The 21,965-nt window shown below is 42.5% G+C and overlaps 1 protein-coding gene across 3 annotated transcripts in view; it reads left to right on the top strand.

The window, feature by feature from the left end:
• The window catches only part of LOC117971674 (actin filament-associated protein 1-like 2), a 28,827-nt gene that overhangs the window by 2,536 nt on the left and 4,326 nt on the right, over nucleotides 1-21,965 (top strand). The window contains exons 2-10 of one of the 3 annotated variants that reach the window (XM_059013690.1): nucleotides 7,293-7,424; nucleotides 9,037-9,120; nucleotides 10,402-10,478; nucleotides 16,027-16,162; nucleotides 16,669-16,877; nucleotides 19,878-20,054; nucleotides 20,599-20,691; nucleotides 20,872-20,959; nucleotides 21,292-21,503. In XM_059013690.1, the coding sequence (XP_058869673.1) occupies nucleotides 7,293-7,424; nucleotides 9,037-9,120; nucleotides 10,402-10,478; nucleotides 16,027-16,162; nucleotides 16,669-16,877; nucleotides 19,878-20,054; nucleotides 20,599-20,691; nucleotides 20,872-20,959; nucleotides 21,292-21,503 (1,208 nt within the window). The remainder of the gene's footprint in view (nucleotides 1-7,292; nucleotides 7,425-9,036; nucleotides 9,121-10,401; nucleotides 10,479-16,026; nucleotides 16,163-16,668; nucleotides 16,878-19,877; nucleotides 20,055-20,598; nucleotides 20,692-20,871; nucleotides 20,960-21,291; nucleotides 21,504-21,965) is intronic. The other 2 variants (XM_059013691.1, XM_059013692.1) reach the window with 2 other exon arrangements.

Consider the following 21,965-nt stretch of genomic DNA (forward strand, 5'->3'; position numbering starts at 1 on the left):
GTCCCAAAAGAGAAGCATAAACTCAATGTTGGCGATTATTTCTGTGTTGCTTTGCACCAGGGTCCTCTGTGAATGGCAATGTCTTCAGCAGATCTCGCTTGACTGTTACTGCACTGATAAAATGTTTTTAATTATGTTGCAGAAATGGAAAAAATGTGGCATTTCAAAATCTAACATGAAAAAACAGTACTGCTATTATGACTTGCGATATCATTTTGTAGTTTCTTTGATTACATGATGTTAAATAAAATATCAAAATTATGTTCATATAGTTATTTTTGTTTTTAAATGATGTCGCAATCCTAAAATTCTAGGTGATGCAAAACTTATGGCCATAGCTGTACATATTACCTTATATAAGATCTTGCCAATTTCATGTGCCTTTTCACCTAATACATTACATTATGAGACATGTCCCTGTAAGCGCTGTTTGCTTTGTGTTGTAAACACTTGAAAGCAGGGTGCCCGAGTCACATGCCCTGTCCAGGACGTTGTGTCGAAATCTCTCAAGTGGTGAGAAGGAGCATTCCCAGCTCATTAAGATGTCGAGAGACACTTGCCCCGGCATAATTGGGTGGTTTGCTTAGTTCTTTAGTTTCAAACTCCCGGAAGGTGACGTCCTCTTTCAAAGGTGTTAACGTGGGATTCAAAGCAGACTTGGCACTAGATCATGCTTAAAAAGAACGACGAGTGACATATCAAAATGCAGCTTTTAAACAGAAAGGAAGCTACAATGATACAACAGACCATGCATGAACCTAACAAGCTTATTATCAGCATGCAGTCTGCACTGTTTAACTGGCATGCTGCTTAACTGACAGGGCAGGTAAGTGACACAGACATGTTTAAAGGGCCTGCTCTATACAGGTTAAGTTGAACAAAACAATAGGTTGATACTTCAGGGTGATTCCAGCTGGGCCCTGGGGAGGTGTCTCTTCTATCTGTGATTGATGATCAACCACATGTGACGGGGAAAAGGGTTCCAGAGGCAGTCCTGTGTCTTAAGTTCGCCCATTTTGGGAACCTCGTTGCAGGAGATGGGCTTGACAATAACGTTCATGTTCCTTTAAAGCTGACGTGAGCCTGAGGTTGAGCAACTTCTGTTGGTCTACTTGGGCTGGAATTAGTGACTGCAGCCTTTAATATGATATGGTGAGCGAATGGCTTCAAAACCAATAGAAAATAGACAGTCCACCCCGCTTAATAACGCACCCCACTTATTATCACCCAGCTGATATAATGGGAGTCAATGGAGACAAGTTCCTTATAATATATCACTTTGGTTGACACTCAAGGTTATTAAAACAGGAATGCAATCCTGAGTGCCTATGATCACAACTCTCAAGTGGCTTCTACTACCAAAAGAATGCGTACAAGCAAGTACGAGGACTTAGAAGAGAAATGTTCTTGGTTTAAATGTGTACGCGGTCGTTTAGTTTGTTAGGTTCTTGACAAACTCCTGATAATGTCAACTTCGCTTATTGTCATCATTTATGCTGTCAGTCGCTTTGAAGTGATATTAAGCGGGTTTGACTGTATATGATGGTAGCGGAGTGTGGAAAGCATAGAGAATATGGTATGTCGGTATTATTTACATGGTAGCGGTCAAACTGAACAGATTCCTTATAGCAATGTTATGGAATTCATTGTCGACAAGAGTTCCACCACTGATGCAGAACAAGGGTTATGGTGGAAAGAACAAAAAACTTTAGCCCCTTCCCTGTGTTTAGAGAAAACTGAGTGGGCTTTACAAACATTTCCAAAATGTGAAAAATGTCCTTCTTAAATCATAGCTTTGTTAATTACTGAATTATTTTTTTTCATTTTGTTTTGAAAGAAAAGAAAGGTTGCACACAGCACGTGCCTTGGACTGCACTGAATGAATTCTCTGTGAGTTGTTTTGCAAGACACGACAACACAGTTGGGTGCATAAACACAGCCATGCGGAAGGTCAGATTTCGGAATATTAGAAAACGAGATGATAGTTCATATTTTATTCCAAGCGTGTTTTTTTAAAAATCAGTACAAGATTCAAGTTGGATTACCTGGCATCTAACTGGATTAGATAGATTATTTAAAAAAAAAAAACTGATGTTCTTTTGCTTTAATAGCTCTGTGATAATTAAAATTAATAATGAGATTTTCATTCATAAATCATTCATATTATTTGTTTTTTAAGTGTCTCTACTTAAATGCATTCTAGGCCATACTGTTTTTGGCCATTCATAATTGTGTACATTATTGTCTTGCAGCAGTATGCTATATTTACACTATAGAGATCATTACTAGTACACCCCTTAAACCTACCTTAGAAAAAAACAGATTATTCAAGTGACACTACTGAGTTTTTCTCCAAATTTCAGGGTGCATAATTTCATATGAAAGAAAAATAAGAATTTAAATTTTTCAAAAGTAGGAACAAAAAGGTCAAAAGCATTCTTGAATTAACATAACCAGCCCAATTCTCTGTTTCCTAAAAGTGAGCTAATTGCAATGGAAGACCTTGATAAACACGCCAAATGTGTCCTTCAGCCCCTGTTTATACATCGTATGGTACACTTTAATACAGGGGTGAGCAACCAGAGCTAACCATAAGGCAACTTGGATAATAACATCAATATGTTGAATATATTTGGATATATGTCATCATCTCAGTGCATGTTCAAATGTGCATTTCCACTAAGTACAGAAGTAAAGAGGACAGATGGATCTAAGGTTGCAATCTGGATTAACACATCTGTCTAGTCTGCTGCATGGTCACCCTGAATATGATGTGTTTTGCCAGTGAGGATAGGCTAAGCCCACCAGCAGCCCAAAATATCGGCCCTATGTGAAGAAGAATTCGGAGTACAAGAACTCCTTTGAGAATGTTCCAGTCCACCTCTTGTTTGTGGTTTTGAGTCTCCATATTAGGCTGTTTTGGGTTGATGCGGGAATGCCTGTAACTTGAAGTGAGTCACTGGAGCAACTTCAGCTGTTTTGCTGCAGAACTGCCTGAATTATGCTAAAACAATTGAGTAGTGTGCAGGATACTCTGGTGTTAGTGGTCTGAGGGCTTCATTCAGAGTGATTCTCTGAGACTTGGGCGTTCTTTTCATAGAGAAATTAAAGGCCATTGAACGTGATAAGAAGTCACTTGTTTTAGTACAATGTCTCTGTAGCCGTGCCGGGGCAGAATGGATTATTTAACAAAATAATATATACAGGGGCAGCAACACAATGCTTCTCTGATACACACTCTCCCACTTAACCCTCCGCTGATCGCTGTTTACTGTAATAACATAAGTGGGATTGTGCTGTGTGTGTTGACAGGAGTTTAACCATTTACATGCAGATTGTTATCGTTTGTGCATGTGTGGCAATGCGCCCCGCCCCTGTGTGCATTTGTGTGTGTTGTGTTGTATGTTGCGTATGTTAATGTTGGTGTATAGTCATTGGTACACGGGATATAAACGGGTCTGTGTTTCACGTGTGTTTAAAGTGTAGATTTGTATTTAGGCACGGGATTGCACATCACGCACGTGCATTTAAAATATAATATGTGAACACGGGGTTTCACGTAATGAATTCACGTGCTGGGATTCAAGTGAGTAATTAATTAGTAATTGAATCCCAGCACAACAGTATATATAGATGCACGTTTCTTGCACTAAGGGTTGGGTGTTCGGGAGTGGAGAACGGGATTGGAGACGGAGGTAATAATAAGAAGAAGAAGAATAGTTAAGTGTTTTCACTCACCGTGTTTGTTTGTCTCCGTGCACCGTTTGTCTGTGTAGTCCGTTTTGTTTGTCTATTTATTTTGGCTATAGTGCCGTGTCCAGTGTTTTTGTCTGTTCCAACCTTTTTATTTTCTGTTCTGTTTATTAAATGCTGAACGCGATCACGCGTTCAGCCTCACCAAAACCCCATCTCTCTGTCGTTTGTGTTCCTGTTTCTGGTCTGACGCCACCCACTCCGGCCGTCTTTGTGACACGTGGTGTCATCGTGGGATAGCCGCGCCTCCAAGCGTCAGACCAGGAGGGGTCTGGAAAAAAAAAAAAAAAAAAAAAAAAAAAGGTCAATGGCAGAAGACGCCATCAAACTGCGGGGCTGGTTCCTAGAAAATGCTGGGCTGGAGGCCCAGTCTCTGCCCATAATCGTCCGGGCCCTGTGGATGATGGACAGTGAGAGATGGGAGGCCTATCAGGAGGAACACACCCCAAACACCTTGGAGGAAGGTGTGGAGTTTCTCCTCAGCTACCTGGAGGCAACGATAAAAGGAACAGCAGCCCAGGTAGCAGGCCCACCAGCAGAGGGTGAATGCCTGCTGTCCCCATCTCCACCAGCAGAGGGTGAGTACCTGCTGTCCCCATCTCCACCAGCAGAGGGTGAATGCCTGCTGGTTTTGCCTCCACAGCCCAAATGGGAGGAGCCTGAGCGTCCACAGCCCAAGCGGGAGGAGCCTGAGCGTCCACAGCCCAAGCGGGAGGAGCCTGAGCGTCCACAGCCCAAGCGGGAGGAGCCTGAACGTCCTACGCCTGAGTGGGAGGAGCCCGAACGTCCTACGCCTGAGTGGGAGGAGCCCGAACGTCCTACGCCTGAGTGGGAGGAGCCCGAACGTCCTACGCCTGAGTGGGAGGAGCCCGAACGTCCTACGCCTGAGTGGGAGGAGCCCGAACGTCCTACGCCTGAGTGGGGGGAGCCCGAACGTCCACAGCCCAAGAGGGGGGAGTCGGTGCGTCCACAGCCCAAAAGGGAGGAGTCGGTGCGTCCACAGCCCAAAAGGGAGGAGTCGGTGCGTCCACAGCCCAAAAGGGAGGAGTCGGTGCGTCCACAGCCCAAAAGGGAGGAGTCGGTGCGTCCACAGCCCAAAAGGCAGGAGTCGGTGCGTCCACAGCCCAAAGGGAGGCAAGTCGGGGTTTCCACAGCCCTGGGACCCAAGCCACCAGCAGAGGGAAAATGCCTGCTGGTTCAGCCCCAAGAGCCGGAAGGGGAGGGGTTACAGGCTCAACCCCCTGAAAATTTTTGGGGGGGAGAAGGGCAGGATGCTGGTGTCCCCCAGCAGCCTCTCGCTATGCTGCTGAAGGCAGCACGGCGCGCACATGCCCAGCCGCCACAGCAGAGGGAGCCAGCACCGCCAGGAGCAGAGGAGCAGGAGCTGCCTCTGCCTCCGCCACCACCACCGCAAGGAGCAGAGGAGCAGGAGCTGCCTCTGCCTCCGCCACCACCACCGCAAGGAGCAGAGGAGCAGGAGCTGCCTCTGCCTCCACCACCGCCAGGAGCAGAGGAGCTGGAGCTGCCTCTGCCTCCACCACCGCCAGGAGCAGAGGAGCAGGAGCTGCCTCTGCCTCCGCTACCACCACCGCCAGGAGCAGAGGAGCTGGAGCTGCCTCTGCCTCCACCACCGCCAGGAGCAGAGGAGCTGGAACTGCCTCTGCCTCCGCCACCGCCTGGAGCAGAGGAGCTGGAGCTGCCTCTGCTGCCCGTACCTCCGCAGGGAGTACGGTGGCCGGAGCCCCAGAAAGGGGAGCTGCCGGCCACGAAGAAGGGGGATGAGGTCTGGAGACCACTTTCCCCAGCAGCAGTTTCGCTGCAGGAGTTCTTGTGGCCGGAGCCCCACAGGAGGGAGCTGCCGGCTATGAAGAAGGGGGAGGTCGGGGGACCACCTGCCCCCGCAGCTTTTTCGCTGCAGGACGGGACCAACAGGCTGTCAGCCGTGCCACTACCGGCAGGGGTGCTGACAGCATGGCCAGCCATGGGCCCACTGAAGCCTCCCTTCCCAGCCCGAGACTTTGTCCTGGACTGCTGGGTTTTTAAGGGGGGAGGTGGCCGTTGAGGCCATGTGTGCTGCGCACAAGGGGGGGTATATGTGGCAATGCGCCCCGCCCCTGTGTGCATTTGTGTGTGTTGTGTTGTATGTTGCGTATGTTAATGTTGGTGTATAGTCATTGGTACACGGGATATAAACGGGTCTGTGTTTCACGTGTGTTTAAAGTGTAGATTTGTATTTAGGCACGGGATTGCACATCACGCACGTGCATTTAAAATATAATATGTGAACACGGGGTTTCACGTAATGAATTCACGTGCTGGGATTCAAGTGAGTAATTAATTAGTAATTGAATCCCAGCACAACAGTATATATAGATGCACGTTTCTTGCACTAAGGGTTGGGTGTTCGGGAGTGGAGAACGGGATTGGAGACGGAGGTAATAATAAGAAGAAGAAGAATAGTTAAGTGTTTTCACTCACCGTGTTTGTTTGTCTCCGTGCACCGTTTGTCTGTGTAGTCCGTTTTGTTTGTCTATTTATTTTGGCTATAGTGCCGTGTCCAGTGTTTTTGTCTGTTCCAACCTTTTTATTTTCTGTTCTGTTTATTAAATGCTGAACGCGATCACGCGTTCAGCCTCACCAAAACCCCATCTCTCTGTCGTTTGTGTTCCTGTTTCTGGTCTGACGCCACCCACTCCGGCCGTCTTTGTGACAGCATGTTAGTGCAAATCCTTTTCCTGTTTCAAATATCTTTTTATCACTTTTCATTCTCTATCTCCTCAAATTCAGCAGAAGACAGGCCTTGTTTACATTCTGAAAAGATTCATCTTTAGCTACAAAATGCTCAGTGGTGATAGATGTAGTCATACTAAAAGAATAATATAAAAGTCAAAGACACACATTTGGACTAGAAGTCTTTTTTAATGTAGTATTGAAATTAGTTTTGGTTCACAGTCTTATACAATGAGATTTTGTGTGGAACCCCAATTAATAAAGTCTAATATCCCATGAGTGTGTTGTTTAAAACTAAAAACTCCTTAAAATCTGGGGTAAGTTTCGCAAAACAAGATTCTAGCATTTAGCAGGCTGCCAGCTAGCAAGATATCTTCTTTCTGTCTGTTTTACAAAATATTTACAGACAGAACATTATAGTTTCGTTGAAATCAGCTCGGCTAAATCATTTTTTAAATCTAAATAATTACATTATTTTTAAAATGATCATTTCAGTGAATTTTCTTCTATATAACTGAACTGGATTTTGAAACTGGACCCTATCTGCCACCTTGTCATTCTAGAAGTGAAACCGGCCCCTATCTGCCACCTTGTCATTCTAGAAGTGAAACCGGTCCCTATCTGCCACCTTGTCATTCTAGAAGTGAAACCAGCCCCTATCTGCCACCTTGTCATTCTAGAAGTGAAACCGGCCCTTATCTGCCACCTTGTCATTCTAGAAGCCGTACACTGGTTGTGATTAACAGTGTTTGTTGGGGATCACAGATTGTCTCTTACACTAGTGCCACAGACTTCTTTCTTGTTTCCAGTGGAATTAAACCGGCTCATCTCTGACCTGCAGTCCTTTCTGTTGGTGTTGGACCGTGAGAATCTGAGCTACATCGCTCAAGCCAAAAAGAAGTCCATCTCAGACCTGCTTTCCAAACTGCAGGACCAGCCTAGTAAGCGTCAAGAGCGTTTCTTCATTAAATTGTATAAGATATTGACAATTTTTCATATTTTACCCTGGAAGATTCATTCATTATTCTTTTTTTTTCATTATTCTTTTTTGTATAATGAATTATGTTGCTTTAGCACAAGCAGTGATAATTTGAGCTTTGCCTTATTTGTTTGCAGTATACATTGCGTAGCCACTTTATTAGGAACTGTACCTAGTTATGGGTTGGACCATCGTGTTTGCCCCGATCAAAGCCTTAACACAACATGGTATAGACTCCACAAGGTGCTGGAAGGTGTCTTTAGGGATGTTAATCCATTCAGTCTAATATTTCACAAATGTGGAGTAGAGCAGTAGGCAGAGGATTGTGATGATCATCCCAAGTTCATCCCAAACATGCTCAAGTGTACGTAGCCTTTACCACCAGTGTGCAAGTGCAGCATTTTTGGGTGGACTGGATTCACAACTTTGCTTAAATAAACTACAGCCTTCATTTGTCCTTCAAGGGAGCCAGGGTATATCAGGAGAACATGCCCAACACCAGGGCGATGCCAAATCCAATTGGGTAGACAGGTCCCAATAAAGTGGCCAGGCAGTATATGTTGAATATACAGTATATCAAATACATATTTGTCTGTCTGCTTTGCTACAGGAATCTGTTTGTTGGGGGCGGACAGTGGCGTCCATAAATTCCTCAAATCATTCAGTTGCCGGAGCAAATTAATAACACTGTTAATTTTATCTAAAGAAATAAAAAAATCTAGAGATTGAAGGGCAGAAGAAAATCTGAATTCCTAGTAGCTTCAAAGCCCGCTCTTCTGCAGCAGTTCCAGAAGCAAAAAGATGCAGCAGATAGCAGGTCCCTCAATGCTTATAAAAGACAGACTGAAGCCAGGTTTCCTCACGTCTGGGGGAGCAGGAGAATGATCAATCATTTCTCGATGGTGAATTACTTTAATCGCTGGACACGGGTCCTGCTTGAATTACTGTGCAGCTCTGGCTGAATCACTACACCAGTATAGAAAAAGAATCTTAATGTATTTAGCATATTGCAATTCACACACACACACACACACACACACACACACACACACACACACACACACGAATACACACACACATACAACCACACACACACACACAAATAGTGTGTTGTAAAGAAAACAATTAGGCAGTATTAATCAGTAAATGAGTCGCCTGTGAAAGAATCTGATGGTTTTCTTATTTGACCCTTTAAGGTACAATTGACACGTGTGTCCCACAAATAAAATGATGCTAACTTTCTTATTTTTGCAATGAGGTGCACAAAACAGGATTTAAAATGTACTGACAGGCTGGATCCAAATTGTCAGTCTCCTCCTTGTAATACTTGAGTCGCTCTCAAATGTATCTTAAGAAGAAACCGTTTGAACAAGCGCTCATTTCCTTTTGTACCTTCAGGGGTTAAAAATGAAAATGCAGCCCTGGTCTTTTACTTGTTTATTTATTTATTTATTTGATGTTTGGCAGTCTCGGTTTGTTTTTGGAATGAAACGTGCTTTTACAGCCTGGATTCATGGTGCTAATGGAAACACAGCCTTAAACCCATGCTGTGCTGGGTCTGTCTTCTATTGCAGCAGAAGATGCAGAGTACATGATAATGAACTGCCCCTCTGGTGCTACAAACAGTGACCTCAGCGAATCTCAGGTGCCAGACAGCGGTAAGACAATTGTTTCCATTCACATTTTCCCTCTAGAATTCACAGTTCCAAGAACTGATAAAGTAAGATCAGACTGTAATACAGCATAGGGTCGGTTTTTGACCTATTGGTGTAAAAAATGAGTGTGTCAATTACACAAAGCGGTGGTTCTGCCAGGGAACTCACTTTATCACTTAGATAAATTTAGTACTGTCCAATTATTCTTTTTAGCTCAGCTCACCGCTACCACCCCTGCGCTGACTTGGGAGGGCGAAGACGAACACACGCTCTCCTCCGAAGCGTGTGCCGTTAGCCGCCTGCTTTTTTACACACTGCGGACTCACCATGCAGCCACCCAGAGCTACAGCGTTGGAGGACAACGCAGCTCTGGGCAGCTTACAGGCGCCTGGCCAGACCAATTGAGTGCCGCCCCCTGAGAGCTCCCGTCCTCGGTCGGCAAAGGAATAGCCTGGACTCGAACATGGTGACGTCCAGACTATAGAGCGCATCCTGCACTCTACGCAAGTGCTTTTACTGGATACGCCACTCGGGAGTCCCTAGGATTTATATTTTACCTTAATCTATAATGTCCCTGCTGCGCGTCAGAGTTCGCCTCCTCCTCCCCAGCCTCCACTTGCTTTTTGGCTTCGTCAAACGAGGGAGGGCAGCTATCTTGCCCCCCTGCCCTTGGCTTCGCTACAGTCAGCCTCTAGCTCATTTATGGGCATTTATACCTATTTGAAATGATTCCACTGATGAAGGCAGTAGCTGAAACCTTCGTCTCCTTTTCGTGTGAAAATCTTTCCCAGTTCTCTGGGTAAATATCAAGGGATGGCTGGAAAAGCAGCGACTGTCTAGCTGGTGAAGGTAACCTGCATCAGTTCTGCAGTGTCTAAAACAGACAGCCTTGGCGTGCACTAAAACCAATTCATTATTATTATTATTATTTATTTCTTAGCAGACGCCCTTATCCAGGGCGACTTACAATTGTTACAAGATATCACATTATACATTATTTCACATTATACAGATATCACATTATTTTTAACATACAATTACCCATTTATACAGTTGGGTTTTTACTGGAGCAATCTAGGTAAAGTACCTTGCTCAAGGGTACAACAGCAGTGTCCCCCACTGGGGATTGAACCCACAACCCTCCAGTCAAGAGTCCAGAGCCCTAACCACTACTCCACACTGCTGCTCATTAAAAATGCATCCACCAAGTGGAAAGTTTTTTTTTTTTTTAATTGCTTTTCCGATGAAAATCGGCTTATTACTAATGTATATTTTCTCATACAGGAAGCCATCTTCTGAGCACGTTAGACAGTGAACATTCAGAACCCTCTTCTTCATCAGCTGAGTGGCTCCTGAGAGTGGTGAGTTGGAATCAGCAGTGGTTATCTTTTGATAACTAGCAACTGTGTTCAAATCATGGCAAAGACATTGATGGATGCCGTTGACTTTGAGTACGTATTCTTACTAGGTTCATTTCTAGGGTTATTCCACCCAAGAATGGCTCAGTGCTTTACATAGATCTTACTGTTCTTTCACAGCTCTAGCTAGTCTGTTTCCATTCTTTAGCATTGTTTGGTGGTGCACTCAGTTAGTTAAATGCTTTTGCATGTAAACTAACGTGAGAATTTGTGATGCATTCATATTCAAATTGCATATTAAACCCTTTATTAACATTAACAAACAGGCAAGCACTCTTATGTGTCCAAGTTCAGACACACTGGGGCTTGGTAAAAGAGTTAGGACCTTTTTGTGATGTTTGCAATCATTCAGAGTTATTGCAGTTACTAAAATTCGGTTTTGTTTGAAGGTGCTTTGACAATGAGTTCAGGATCTGCTCCTCAGCTACATGCCTGTCAGGCAGTAAACATGTAGGCTTGATCTTAGACGCAGTATTTGAGTAACTGCAGGAAGAACCACACAGTATGATTGCAGACATCTGAAGAGGGACATTTGAAGCTACTTTGTCTTCAGTGTTTAATAAATTCTGAGAACGAGAGACCAGCGGGTTTGTTCTTGGGAATGGCTGAAACCCAATCAAACCTTGCGGTGCACCATAATTAGAAGGCGTCTGTAAAAGGATATAAATGCTGAGTGGTCGACAGTTGTTCAAACAGCATATGCAATACAAAGTTGCGCGGCTGCGGTAATGAAAGGAGTGAGCTGTGGTTTAGGGAGGTGTACCCAGAGCCCTCAGCGAGGAGGATGAGTACACAAGCACTGGGTCAGAGTGCACGCAGTCAACTTGAGAACAGAACGATACACAGAAAATACTAGAATTTAGAACATGCCCTAGCAGATTATCCAACTGTATTATCCACCAAAAATAGTTTATTGCCTTCAGTCTAATGTTTTTTTTATTTGATTTTAGGAATGTTAAATCTTTTTTCTGCACTCCATAGGGTACGAAAAGATTCCCTGCCAAGACTTTTCATTATAGTTTAGCATGCATACTTAACAAGGTATAGGCAGTGACCCAAGTGTTAATTACCAGTACATTCAAATAAGTGCCTCTTTTCAATATCGTACAGTAAAGTCCCCTTTTAAAGTTTATTGAGGTATGGTGAAGGACAGTGAAAGCAGCATCCGGGAAATTAAGAAAGAACACTTACTGCGCCTGTTGCTGAGGCTCAATGTGAATGAAAATCATAATTATTACCATAACCATTCGAAAATACAGCTAAGGCAGCATTTATTTCTGTCAGGCCTAAGCTGAAAAAGGAGCTACAGCACAGTCATTCGGTTAATGTGTGCTATTTCCAGGGAACACCGATAGCAACAGTAAAATCTCCTTGTTCGACATTCAACTTTTTGTCCGAAAGCTTATACAGATTTCACCAGCAGTTTGAGTTGAAGGGATTGTCTGCATGTGTAGACAATCCCTAGGAGACAGAAAAAAAAACAGAAATCTTTCTGTGTTAAGATGCTGACGTGTAGTTGATAAGGTACTGAAGACGATGCCAAAGCATCCCACAGTCACATATTACCCCAGCTATCAAGGGGAGAAGCGTTTCAGAGAGGCATTATGTTTGAGAAAGGGAATGCAGTGTTTATATGAGAGGTCATGAGCACTCCGTCAGCACGCTGTGATTCTCTGAGACTGGCCTGCGGAGAGGAAGTCACTTTTCATACTCTAATTATTTATGTCTCCATGATAACGTGTTAGAGGCAGAACACCCACACACTGGGGAAACTATCAAAGACACAATCAAGCACTGTTCCACGGGAGCGCGGAGATAATCTCACTGGACTGGGACACGGCTGGTAATTGCTGCTGGGTTGGGCAGGATGGTGGCAGAAACCAACAGCACTGTTTATAGAGATGTGCACAAAATGTGTGAGAAAAAAACCAAATATGCACCACTCATTTTTTCTTCATGAGCAACTAAAATATCTATTCTTGTTGTCATTCACTTCGCGTATCTGTTTCTGTACTTTTTAAAAAGTTTCTATAGAGCTGCCAAGCATGCTTTCTCCCTTTAACCCTTTCAGTCCTGGAGAGACCTCAAGGTCATAGCGCTGTATACTGTATATACATTATATACATCTACTGTCGGAAGTCACGTTGGAAGATCACAGGACTCCTAGGTCCCAGTCTGAGGGAGTGGATAAATATATGTAAAAAAATAAATAAAATGTTGTCCTGTTCTCAGGTATACTCAATAAAGGAGTTCCTTCTTCCCTCGACAAAAAAATTCACTGAAACGGTTAAGAAACTTTTAAAGTTAAGGGTTTGCATATAAAAAAGTGTTTATACTGTATGCAGTTTAAAGTTTTGTAAGATTTCACAAAAGACTGTTTGTTACAGTTTAAAGTGAAATTAAGAAGTGAGATATGCTTTATTTTACATTGTATTTTTAAATTTACATTTTAAACTGAGACAATGTGCTTAGGACCGTGATGACCGCCATGCTTGTACACATTGGTATACCAGAGTGTAACCCTTAAACCTGCCCCCCTGCAACACGGGTGAATGTAAGTTGTCAGGTATATTTTAAGATTTCATTTGAAATGCCTAGGGGGAAATGAAAGCCAGTTAAGTATTTCAATTCATTATTATATCTTAATGCAAGTCGAAGGGTCCCAATGCAAGGTAAATAAATGTCATTAAAATGCAAAGATTAAAGTTTCACTTAATAATATATTTAATATATCCTTTAGGTTCAAAGATACTAATATCAGCGCTTTAAGTGTCAGACAAAAATATACAGACACATCTTGAAAAGTAAACCAAAGACACATAATCACTAACAAATGTATATGAGCATTGTCCGAACTGGCATTCAAAGTATATTCAAACGTGTATTAATGACACATTTCAGCAGAAACCCTTAAACAAAATGAATTTCCTATTTTTATGCACTGCATAATTACCGGAAAAGTTTACGAAGGAGTCTCGGATACAACAACAATCAAGCGATGAACGTTGTTTCTCAATCTATCTAGATTTTGTAGAAATAAATATGAAGGAGAGGGATTCAATGTCCTTTGTCCTTCCGAAGCTAGGTGATCCTGTTCCAGTGCTTATAGGGTTAATGTATAATTAACATAGACTCTTGAAGGAGGAAAGTATTCTACTAGCGCCATCTCTTAGATAAAGCAGTCTTTAGGGTTTAGTCAAAACAGCACCTTCTCCAGTAAGCAGCATTCAAAAAGTTAGGCGATAGAGTTTTTCAGAAGAATTTTTTAGGATAAAGCGCAAGTTTCATTAGAATCACAGGTTTAAATCTGTAGGAGAAAATGGGAAGGTAGTTCAATACAGCCACTCACACAAGTAATCATTAACATCCAATAAACAACCATTGTTGTCCAAATGTCACTATGATAGGTCCACTGTATTACAGGGTGCGTTCTCCCAAACCCTCATGACTAGGTTATTACCATATTCTCAAATAATTGGCTAGCATTTAAACAAAGGTGGGCCCGGCAATTTAATTGTTCTTTCAGCACGTCAAGCTTCTCAAAGACAGCAAGATAACTCTCGCCAAATAATGTCTTATTTATTGAGAATGTCAGCTAAGTTTTTCTGAAGAAATTTCCTATCTTTACATACTAAATGTTTGACAATGCGTTCTAGTCTTGTAGTTCAATACAATCGTCTTTAAAATGTAGTAGTTTTATTAAAAGGTAAGTTTGGCTAATTGTTGGAGAATATAATAGTAAACATCTCATATTTTAAGTCCACAAGTTTTAATAGAGTAGGAGACTGAGGGGTTGAGGGTGACACCGAGGTTCTTGGTGGATGAGGAGGGAGAGAGGGTGGGGGATTCATCATAGTTTAGCATTCATTTCTGTTTCGCAACCTTTTCCAAGGCAATACTGTGCATTTAGCATACTATGCATTTAGCGTTTAAGCAGCAGTGTTTTACAATGCGTGCCTGTTGTATATAATGTGAAATCAAAAACTTTTTAACTCAATCATCGATGCTGAGGTGAAATAAGGAACTAGTATATTTTTTCCTTTTTTTATTTCACTATGCTTTCCTAAGCTATGCTACGCTTTTAAAAAGTAAACTTGTCTATATCAGTTAAGGCTACCTCTTCTCATTTTAAGGATGCTGTGACACCGAAGACAGAACTGTTAACACGAGGCAGCCCTGACATACATATAAACGTATTCTAGAAATCTGAAGGAAAATTTTGCAAACTGCTAAATAAATATTTGGTTTTCCAGTATTTCGGATACAGGCTACAGTGAGTGTTCTTGATGGAATTCACTAGGATAATAAAGATAATGAACTCAGTCAGCTGTGCGGCAGAGTTTGCCTCCTCCTCCCCAGCCTCCACCTGCTTTTTGACTTTGCCTAATGGGGGAGGGCAGCTATCCTGCCCATGGCTTCTCTACGGTCAGCCTCTCCACTTATCTGCAAGCTCATTTACTGGCAGGGGTACCTCGAAAGGCGAGGCTGAAGGCTAAAGAATGTGGTGTAAAAATATGTCTATTATCTAGTAATCTAGTAGTCTGTTTTAATAAATAATGTGACTGAAATGGAAGATATCAACGTTTTCAGCTGGAGTCCGAGTTCTGGTTTGGGTTTAGAGTTTTGACAAGGTTGTGTTTTCTTTCTTTTTCAGATAAACTTTTGGGAGTAAGAAATCTTTGCCATGGGCATATCGCTTGTTTACACGGTGCGGTAGGAGAGAAAACACTATTTTTAGACGGTTTTATTTGGATTTTCATTAGCAGAGAAAAATAAAAGCCCTAAATGAAAGACTAAACTGTTATTCACATGTCTTTAGAAGCCAAAAAAGTGGTAACTTTGAATTCCTTGAGGTAGCTTTTACAAATTCCAGCAACATTCTCAAGAGAATCTATAGACATTGTCATATATTCCATATTCCAAAAGCGAATGTTTTTCTCATTTTAGACCGCGTGCTAAATGACCTTTGGAAATAATAGTAGTTTTCCACATTCCAGTAAATCACCATGTTGTGTGGAAGCTTAAGGGATTCCGTTGAGGCATGTTGGCTCTTGAACAGCTCTGAAAAGTAGCTTTCAGTTCTTTACATATATGTGGGTCTATAGAAGGCTCCTGTAAATGCATATGCTGTCCCAATATTTTGTGCTTGAACGGTGTATATTTTGACCTGCTTTTTGGGTTTTTTTTCCGTGTTAGTCTGCACTAAAACTGAGTTTGGTTCATAACTGTGAAAATTGTAAAATGCGTAGTAATAGTCTTTGTAATTCATAGTGAAATAAAAAGGTAAAAGTATACTAGAAAAATTATTTATTTCACCTTAACATTTCTTATATTCCAATATCGTAATCTAAAAAATAATATATGCTTAATAGAGTAAATGTTTAATATAACTGTTTAAAATACCGTGCGCGTTTTTTGTTGTTTGTTTTTACATATATATCTTTTGCATTATTATGTTCTAAATCTAATATTTTCTTTTTGTATTCTCCAGAACGCTGTGCCTGCTGTCCCCTGTTATTCCTCGGAAACTCAAGACGATGACTGCTATGAAGAGGCAGAGCCTTTTAACCCAGCGAGTCAGTCTACAGGTGCGCTGTCCTGCTCAGTCAAGGGACTGAATCATTTAGGTGCCCTCGAATAAGCCACATCCAGACATTTTAGAGCATTTTACAGCACCGGGGAGTCTACCTCGATGGCATCAACCTATTTCTTAGGAAGGGCGGTTAGTGCAATCCAGGGTACTGTAAAAATACTCTAAAACATAAATCCCTGACTTATCTTGGCAAGCAGACAAACGATTCAGCCAGGGTTTTTAACAGTGCTAGCCAAAACGCTGCTCTACTGTATATAAGTTTTTGCTCAAAAGAAATGACTTCCCAACGTTTCGGCATGTCTAACATTTGTCAAGAGAAAATGTGTTTGAAAACAAACAGCGGCGATACTTATAGGCTTTTCGATGCCATGATAACTGTACATATTTCTATTTAAATCTATTAACGTGTATGTGATGTCATTTACTACGCAGTTAGTAACAACCTACTACTGTTTAAACCTTCGGGCATTATGGTATTGAGCCTATTTATCCATTGTAATCTGAGCTCTAAATTAACTTTGCTCTTTGTGCCTCTCGCAGAGTGCGTGGACTCGGACAGCAGTCATTACGAGTCGTACGGGGAGGAGGAGGACTATGTGAAGGACCGCGCTCATTACATCCAGTGCTCATCCTCTCTGAGCTGCCTGCGGCCCGTGCCAGAGTCCCGCATCTGTGGCTTCCTCTGGAGGAAGAAGTGGCTCGGGCAGTGGAGCAAGCAGCTCTTCATCGTCCGGAACCACCTGCTGCTGGTATTATTATTATTATTTGTTTATTTAGCAGACGCCTTTATCCAAGGCGACTTACAGAGACTAGGGTGTGTGAACTATGCATCAGCTGCAGAGTCACTTACAAATACGTCTCACCCGAAAGACGGAGCACAAGGAGGTGAAGTGACTTGCTCAGGGTCACACAATGAGTCAGTGGCTGAGGTGGGATTTGAACCGGGGACCTCCTGGTTATAAGCTCATTTCTTTAACCACTGCACAGCCACACCCACCCTTCTGCCTGTATCAGGCGTGGCCAATCCTGGTCTTGGAGAGCTGCAGAATCTTCTGGTTTTCTACTTAATTAAACCAATTATTTTCTTAATTGGTCAACACTAACTTTTTTTTCCATGTCATTCGACATTGATCATTCCATTGTGGCTCTCCAGGACCAGAGTTGGCCACCCCTGGCCTACATGCACAAAGACCACCTCACAATTAAGGCCACTTATATACCGTCCAGATTTCTATTGACGTCTGTGTAAAGCCACGTTTAACATTAAGGCCATCCTTGTATTGAGGACACCATCTGCAGTCCCAAACTAATAAGACTAATATGCAGCCCTTTTTAAAAAACAAGATCATTGGATGCAACTTGATGCAACTCAATTGCCTATTTTATTTGGATAAAAAAAAAGTCAAACAAAAATGAGAACAGCACATAAGTAATATCTTTGGACACTAAACTCTCTTCTTTTAAGGGACATATACAGTATAGCAAGGGTGCCCAATCCTGGTCAGGGAGGGCCGATGCCCTCCTGGTTTTTGTTCAAACTGTACACTAAATTGATTAATTGGACCAATTAAGCTTCTAATAAGGGCTTGATTGGTCCAATTAAGTAATTTAGGGCACAGTTGCAACAAAAGACAGGAGGGACATCGGCCCTCCAGGACCAGGATTGGGCACCCCTGCAGTATAGCGAAAATATTATATGCCAGATTCCTTCTGTTCAAGAAAACATGTGAACCCAGCATCAGGTTAGTTATATATAAGTTATATATTATTTTATATATAATTACTTATATATAATATAACACTTTCCCTTGTCTGCTAAACATTCCAAAACTATATCCAAGTACAAATATTTGAATTTCTGCTTTTTTTAGGTTTTTTTTTTCTATTTTTACATTATATTGTTTTATGGCCGGCCACAGTAATTGAATTATTCCTAATTCTTTTAACTTCTTCGACCAGACCGCCTGTTTTTATTTCCATCTGCAGAAAAACTAGTAATTGAAGCCATCAGTGCTGTAACAATGCAACTCAAGCTGGCAAAGTTCTGTTAGTGAGCGGCTTAAACCCTGGAGCTGTGGGATTGGACCGAGTCAGACAGACAATAGCACAATATTATTATAGGTGTCTGTAATACTGTAAAGCCATAAATATTTGCAAGCCTTTTATGATGCGTTTTTTGCATATGAAAAAAAAAATCACGAATATCAAATTCACTAACAATACATGCTTCGTATATTGCAACAGGTTGGTAAGATTTCTGGACCAAAATAGGTTTTATGGGTGTGATTTGCCAAATATTTTGGTCTGAAATATTTATAGCTTTACAGTATTTGTGTTAGGGCTAATTGCGGACTGCCTAATCTAAGGTAACATTACGGTAGTCCGAGATCGGCGCTAATCTGTGAAACCAGCCTTACTTTGTGCACAGTATTTTTTAGGGGAAAAAAAAAAAGTAAAATAAATCCTGTTGGCTCTGGTTTTAGGATATGAAAAGATAATATACTGTTATAAAATAGCAACACATGGTAGGATATAGCCTTTAGAGATGCAATGAGTGTTCAATTAACCGACTATTTATCACTATGACAGATTAATCACACTGGTTTCCTGCTTCCAGCCTCACATAGCTAGCTACCCAGAAACACCTGCTTTCCTTGCAGGCTGCGAGACTAAAGCTCTCCCGTTATCCGTTTGTTTTTGTGTGGAGGAATAGCAGAATCTAATGATGGGTCTTCTTGCTTTTTAATAATAATGTTTTCTCAATGCTTCTATTACACTACTACATGTGATAATATGCACAGGCGTGCCTTCAGTTGTAATTTTAGAAGATTATTCTACCTGTCTGATATCAATTAGGCACCTCACCTCATGATAATCCTGTAAGTGCTTTCTGGCTGTATTTGATTTCTAATAGAATTAATAGGAAAGCCTTGTGGGTCAATGGGTGGAGCAAAAAACAAACTAGTCAGAAACTCTGGGCCTCAAATTCCAGTGGGCAAGTCACATGACTGGAGAGGTGGGCAGAAGCAAGACCCGACTAGAAACGAAGTAAAAGGGATAGAATGTCATTGCATCTTCAGATGTGGCCACTATCCATACATTCTGACCTGTTGGGGGGTGGCAAAGCATCCCCCCAGCTTCACGTCAGGATTTCAAGATGTAAAGGTAAATAAAAGCAAATGTGAAATTATTTCAGCCGTAATAGTTAACTTTTTTTGCACATCCATTTTTGTATGTTTATTGGAGAGTCTGAGTCCTGCCAGCTCGCAATCCTTACTGGGACTGACAAAGAGGTCCTCATTTTAAAACCGTCTGATCTCGATTTGCTGCTGATGGAAACGATAAAGTCTGATTTTCAGTCCAGTGCCAGGTGGAAACGTGATATAAACGTTTCATTTTTGCATTGCTCTAGACCAGGGATCTCCAACCCTGGTCCTGGAGAGCCCCAATCCAGCAGGTTTTATAGGTGTCTTTACATCATCAGTGGCTAAATATCTGGAACACCTGTTAATCTTGGCTAATTAAGCCAATAACTTGTGCAATTAATTAACTGAGAGCTCGGTTGAAATGAAAACCAGAAGACCCTGTAGCTCTCCAGAACCAGGGTTGGAGACCCCTGCTCTAGACTGTGCTTCTTCTTCGTGAGCTTGGCACAGTCAATACGTGTCGAAGTGTAAACAGTAGAGATTAGCTCACTTCGTGTGCACATTTCCAAATCAGCTCTGTCTAACAGTGTGCTTGCTCCCCAGTGCTACAAGTGTGCGAAGGACCTGCAGCCCCTCCTGGAGCTCAGCCTGCCAGGCTGCCAGGTGGTCTACAAGTCCAAGCACAGTAAGAAGATGCAGCACGAGCTGAAGGTCACGTCTGGATCCGACTCCGTGGTGATGGGCTTCCAGAGCTACGAGCAGGCTGAGGAGTGGAGGAAGGTTTGGAGGTGTTTACAGTATAACCGTCCCATCACAACGGAGAGGCACAGGGGGCAGCTGTGCGGCTAAAGACCGTTTGTGCGCCTGTAGAAAGATTAGTGTACAGCTTCCGTGGATTGTAGGCATACGTAATAGCAGACCTGCGGCGTATGCCTATGATCTCAAACTGAAGTTTTAGGGATGCTTTCTTTTTTGAACCGCAAGGGACAAAGGTCCTAGAAGCGATGGCTAATAATAAACGATTTACTTAGACCTGGATATGCTTTAAGTGGTTTAATTATTGGATATTGTTGGAAGGAATACCTGAGCCACATTGGCACTCACTGTGCATTCCTAATACAGTATAAAGGTATAAAGTAATTGCGTCCTAAAACTGGAATAATATGTGTAGTGTGCTCTCTGCTGGGCTGATACGGTAGTGCAGAATATAAAATGTGTTTCCAGCAGATCACTTGCATGCTTTCAGACAGGCATGCTTTATGGACACAGCCAGAAGGAGGACGGAGGAGCCTAAACTTTGCTTGCTGGTGTGTTTTTGTATCAGATCATTGAAGAAGTCCGCGGTTCCTCCTGCAGTGAAAAAGAAACACATGGTTCATCCTGTTTACTAAAATCAGACAAGCATGATTCTTGCAGGGTAAGTCACATGTTATTGATGTTTGATCACACTCTCAACTAGAGAATATGCTATAGTGGCATCAGTTTACTCGTAGTATCGTAGCAGCCTGTAAGTCTTTTGCATTGACAATTTATTATTGAAAATGACATAGCAAGGAGTGAGATCCAGTGGTAGTATGCTAATGTTCTTCTCTTACAGGCAAGTGGAGTTCTGCACACATATTCAGAAGATGAAAGGAGTTCAGCTCAGCCTACTGCTTTCAGCAGCACAGAAATCACACACAAGGGTAAGAATATGAGCAGGCCAGGGGGCTGTAATACAGGGAGGGAAGTGTAACAGCAGGGGAACTCCTTCTAGCTTATCCTAGATGAAGGTCATGTGTTCAATATAGATTTCAGCATTTTCATTCACATTTTTAGGTAACGACCACTAGGGGTGTGCAGCTGTAAATTCGGTCCCCTTCTTTGATTTTATATAGATTTTCCAGTTGCTGAGGGTTCCACCTCTAGAGAATGATAGAGGATATTTACCTGTACGGCCTGTTTAAAACCATAACGTACAGCAGCGTCTTGACCTGTAAACCCTTGACAACTCTGTTTCTTTGATTTCGTTTTTCAGGTTTTCTCAACGTCCTGATGAACTGCCAGTGGCAGAGCCTGTGGTGCCACGTTGAGAATGACCTCCTGCAAATGTCCCGGGATGCCGTGTGTGACGAGAGCCCTCAGTACTGCATCCACCTGTCAGGCTGCGAGGTCAGGCCCGGCCCGGACACGGCTCAGGGGTACAGGATCACAGTGTCGCAGCACGGCACCGACATGGCTGTTCTAGAGGTACAGTGGGCCCCATTCTCAGAACGGGAACGCCTTCTGTCAAGTGGAGGTCTGTTTTTTGTCAGCCATGGTCCGTGGTATCCTTAAAAGGACCATACAGGGAATGGTGACCAGCAAAATAGTTTCTCAGCAGTCTCAAGGTCCATTTATGTTTGGCTGTCGATAGTATGTTTTTTATCCTGTCCCAGTGCTGCTGACCCACTGTGATACAAGTAATAGGAGCCCATGCACCTACTGCCCATAGGGAACAGATGTGGGGTCAGAGAAGTGCCAGTTACCTGTAACACAAAATATGAGCATTTACTGGCGCTGTGGCCAGATTAATGTGCCTCACAGGAGTCGAAGTGAAAATGAAGTTTATAAAATAAAAATATCAACAGCAAGGAGAGGTGAGACATGTTTTAAAGACCTTGGCTAGTCCCCCTGTCAGCACTGTGTTATGACAGTGCTGATATATCATAG

The sequence above is a fragment of the Acipenser ruthenus genome, chromosome 46 (assembly GCF_902713425.1).
Source record: "Acipenser ruthenus chromosome 46, fAciRut3.2 maternal haplotype, whole genome shotgun sequence".
Classification (NCBI taxonomy): domain Eukaryota; kingdom Metazoa; phylum Chordata; class Actinopteri; order Acipenseriformes; family Acipenseridae; genus Acipenser; species Acipenser ruthenus.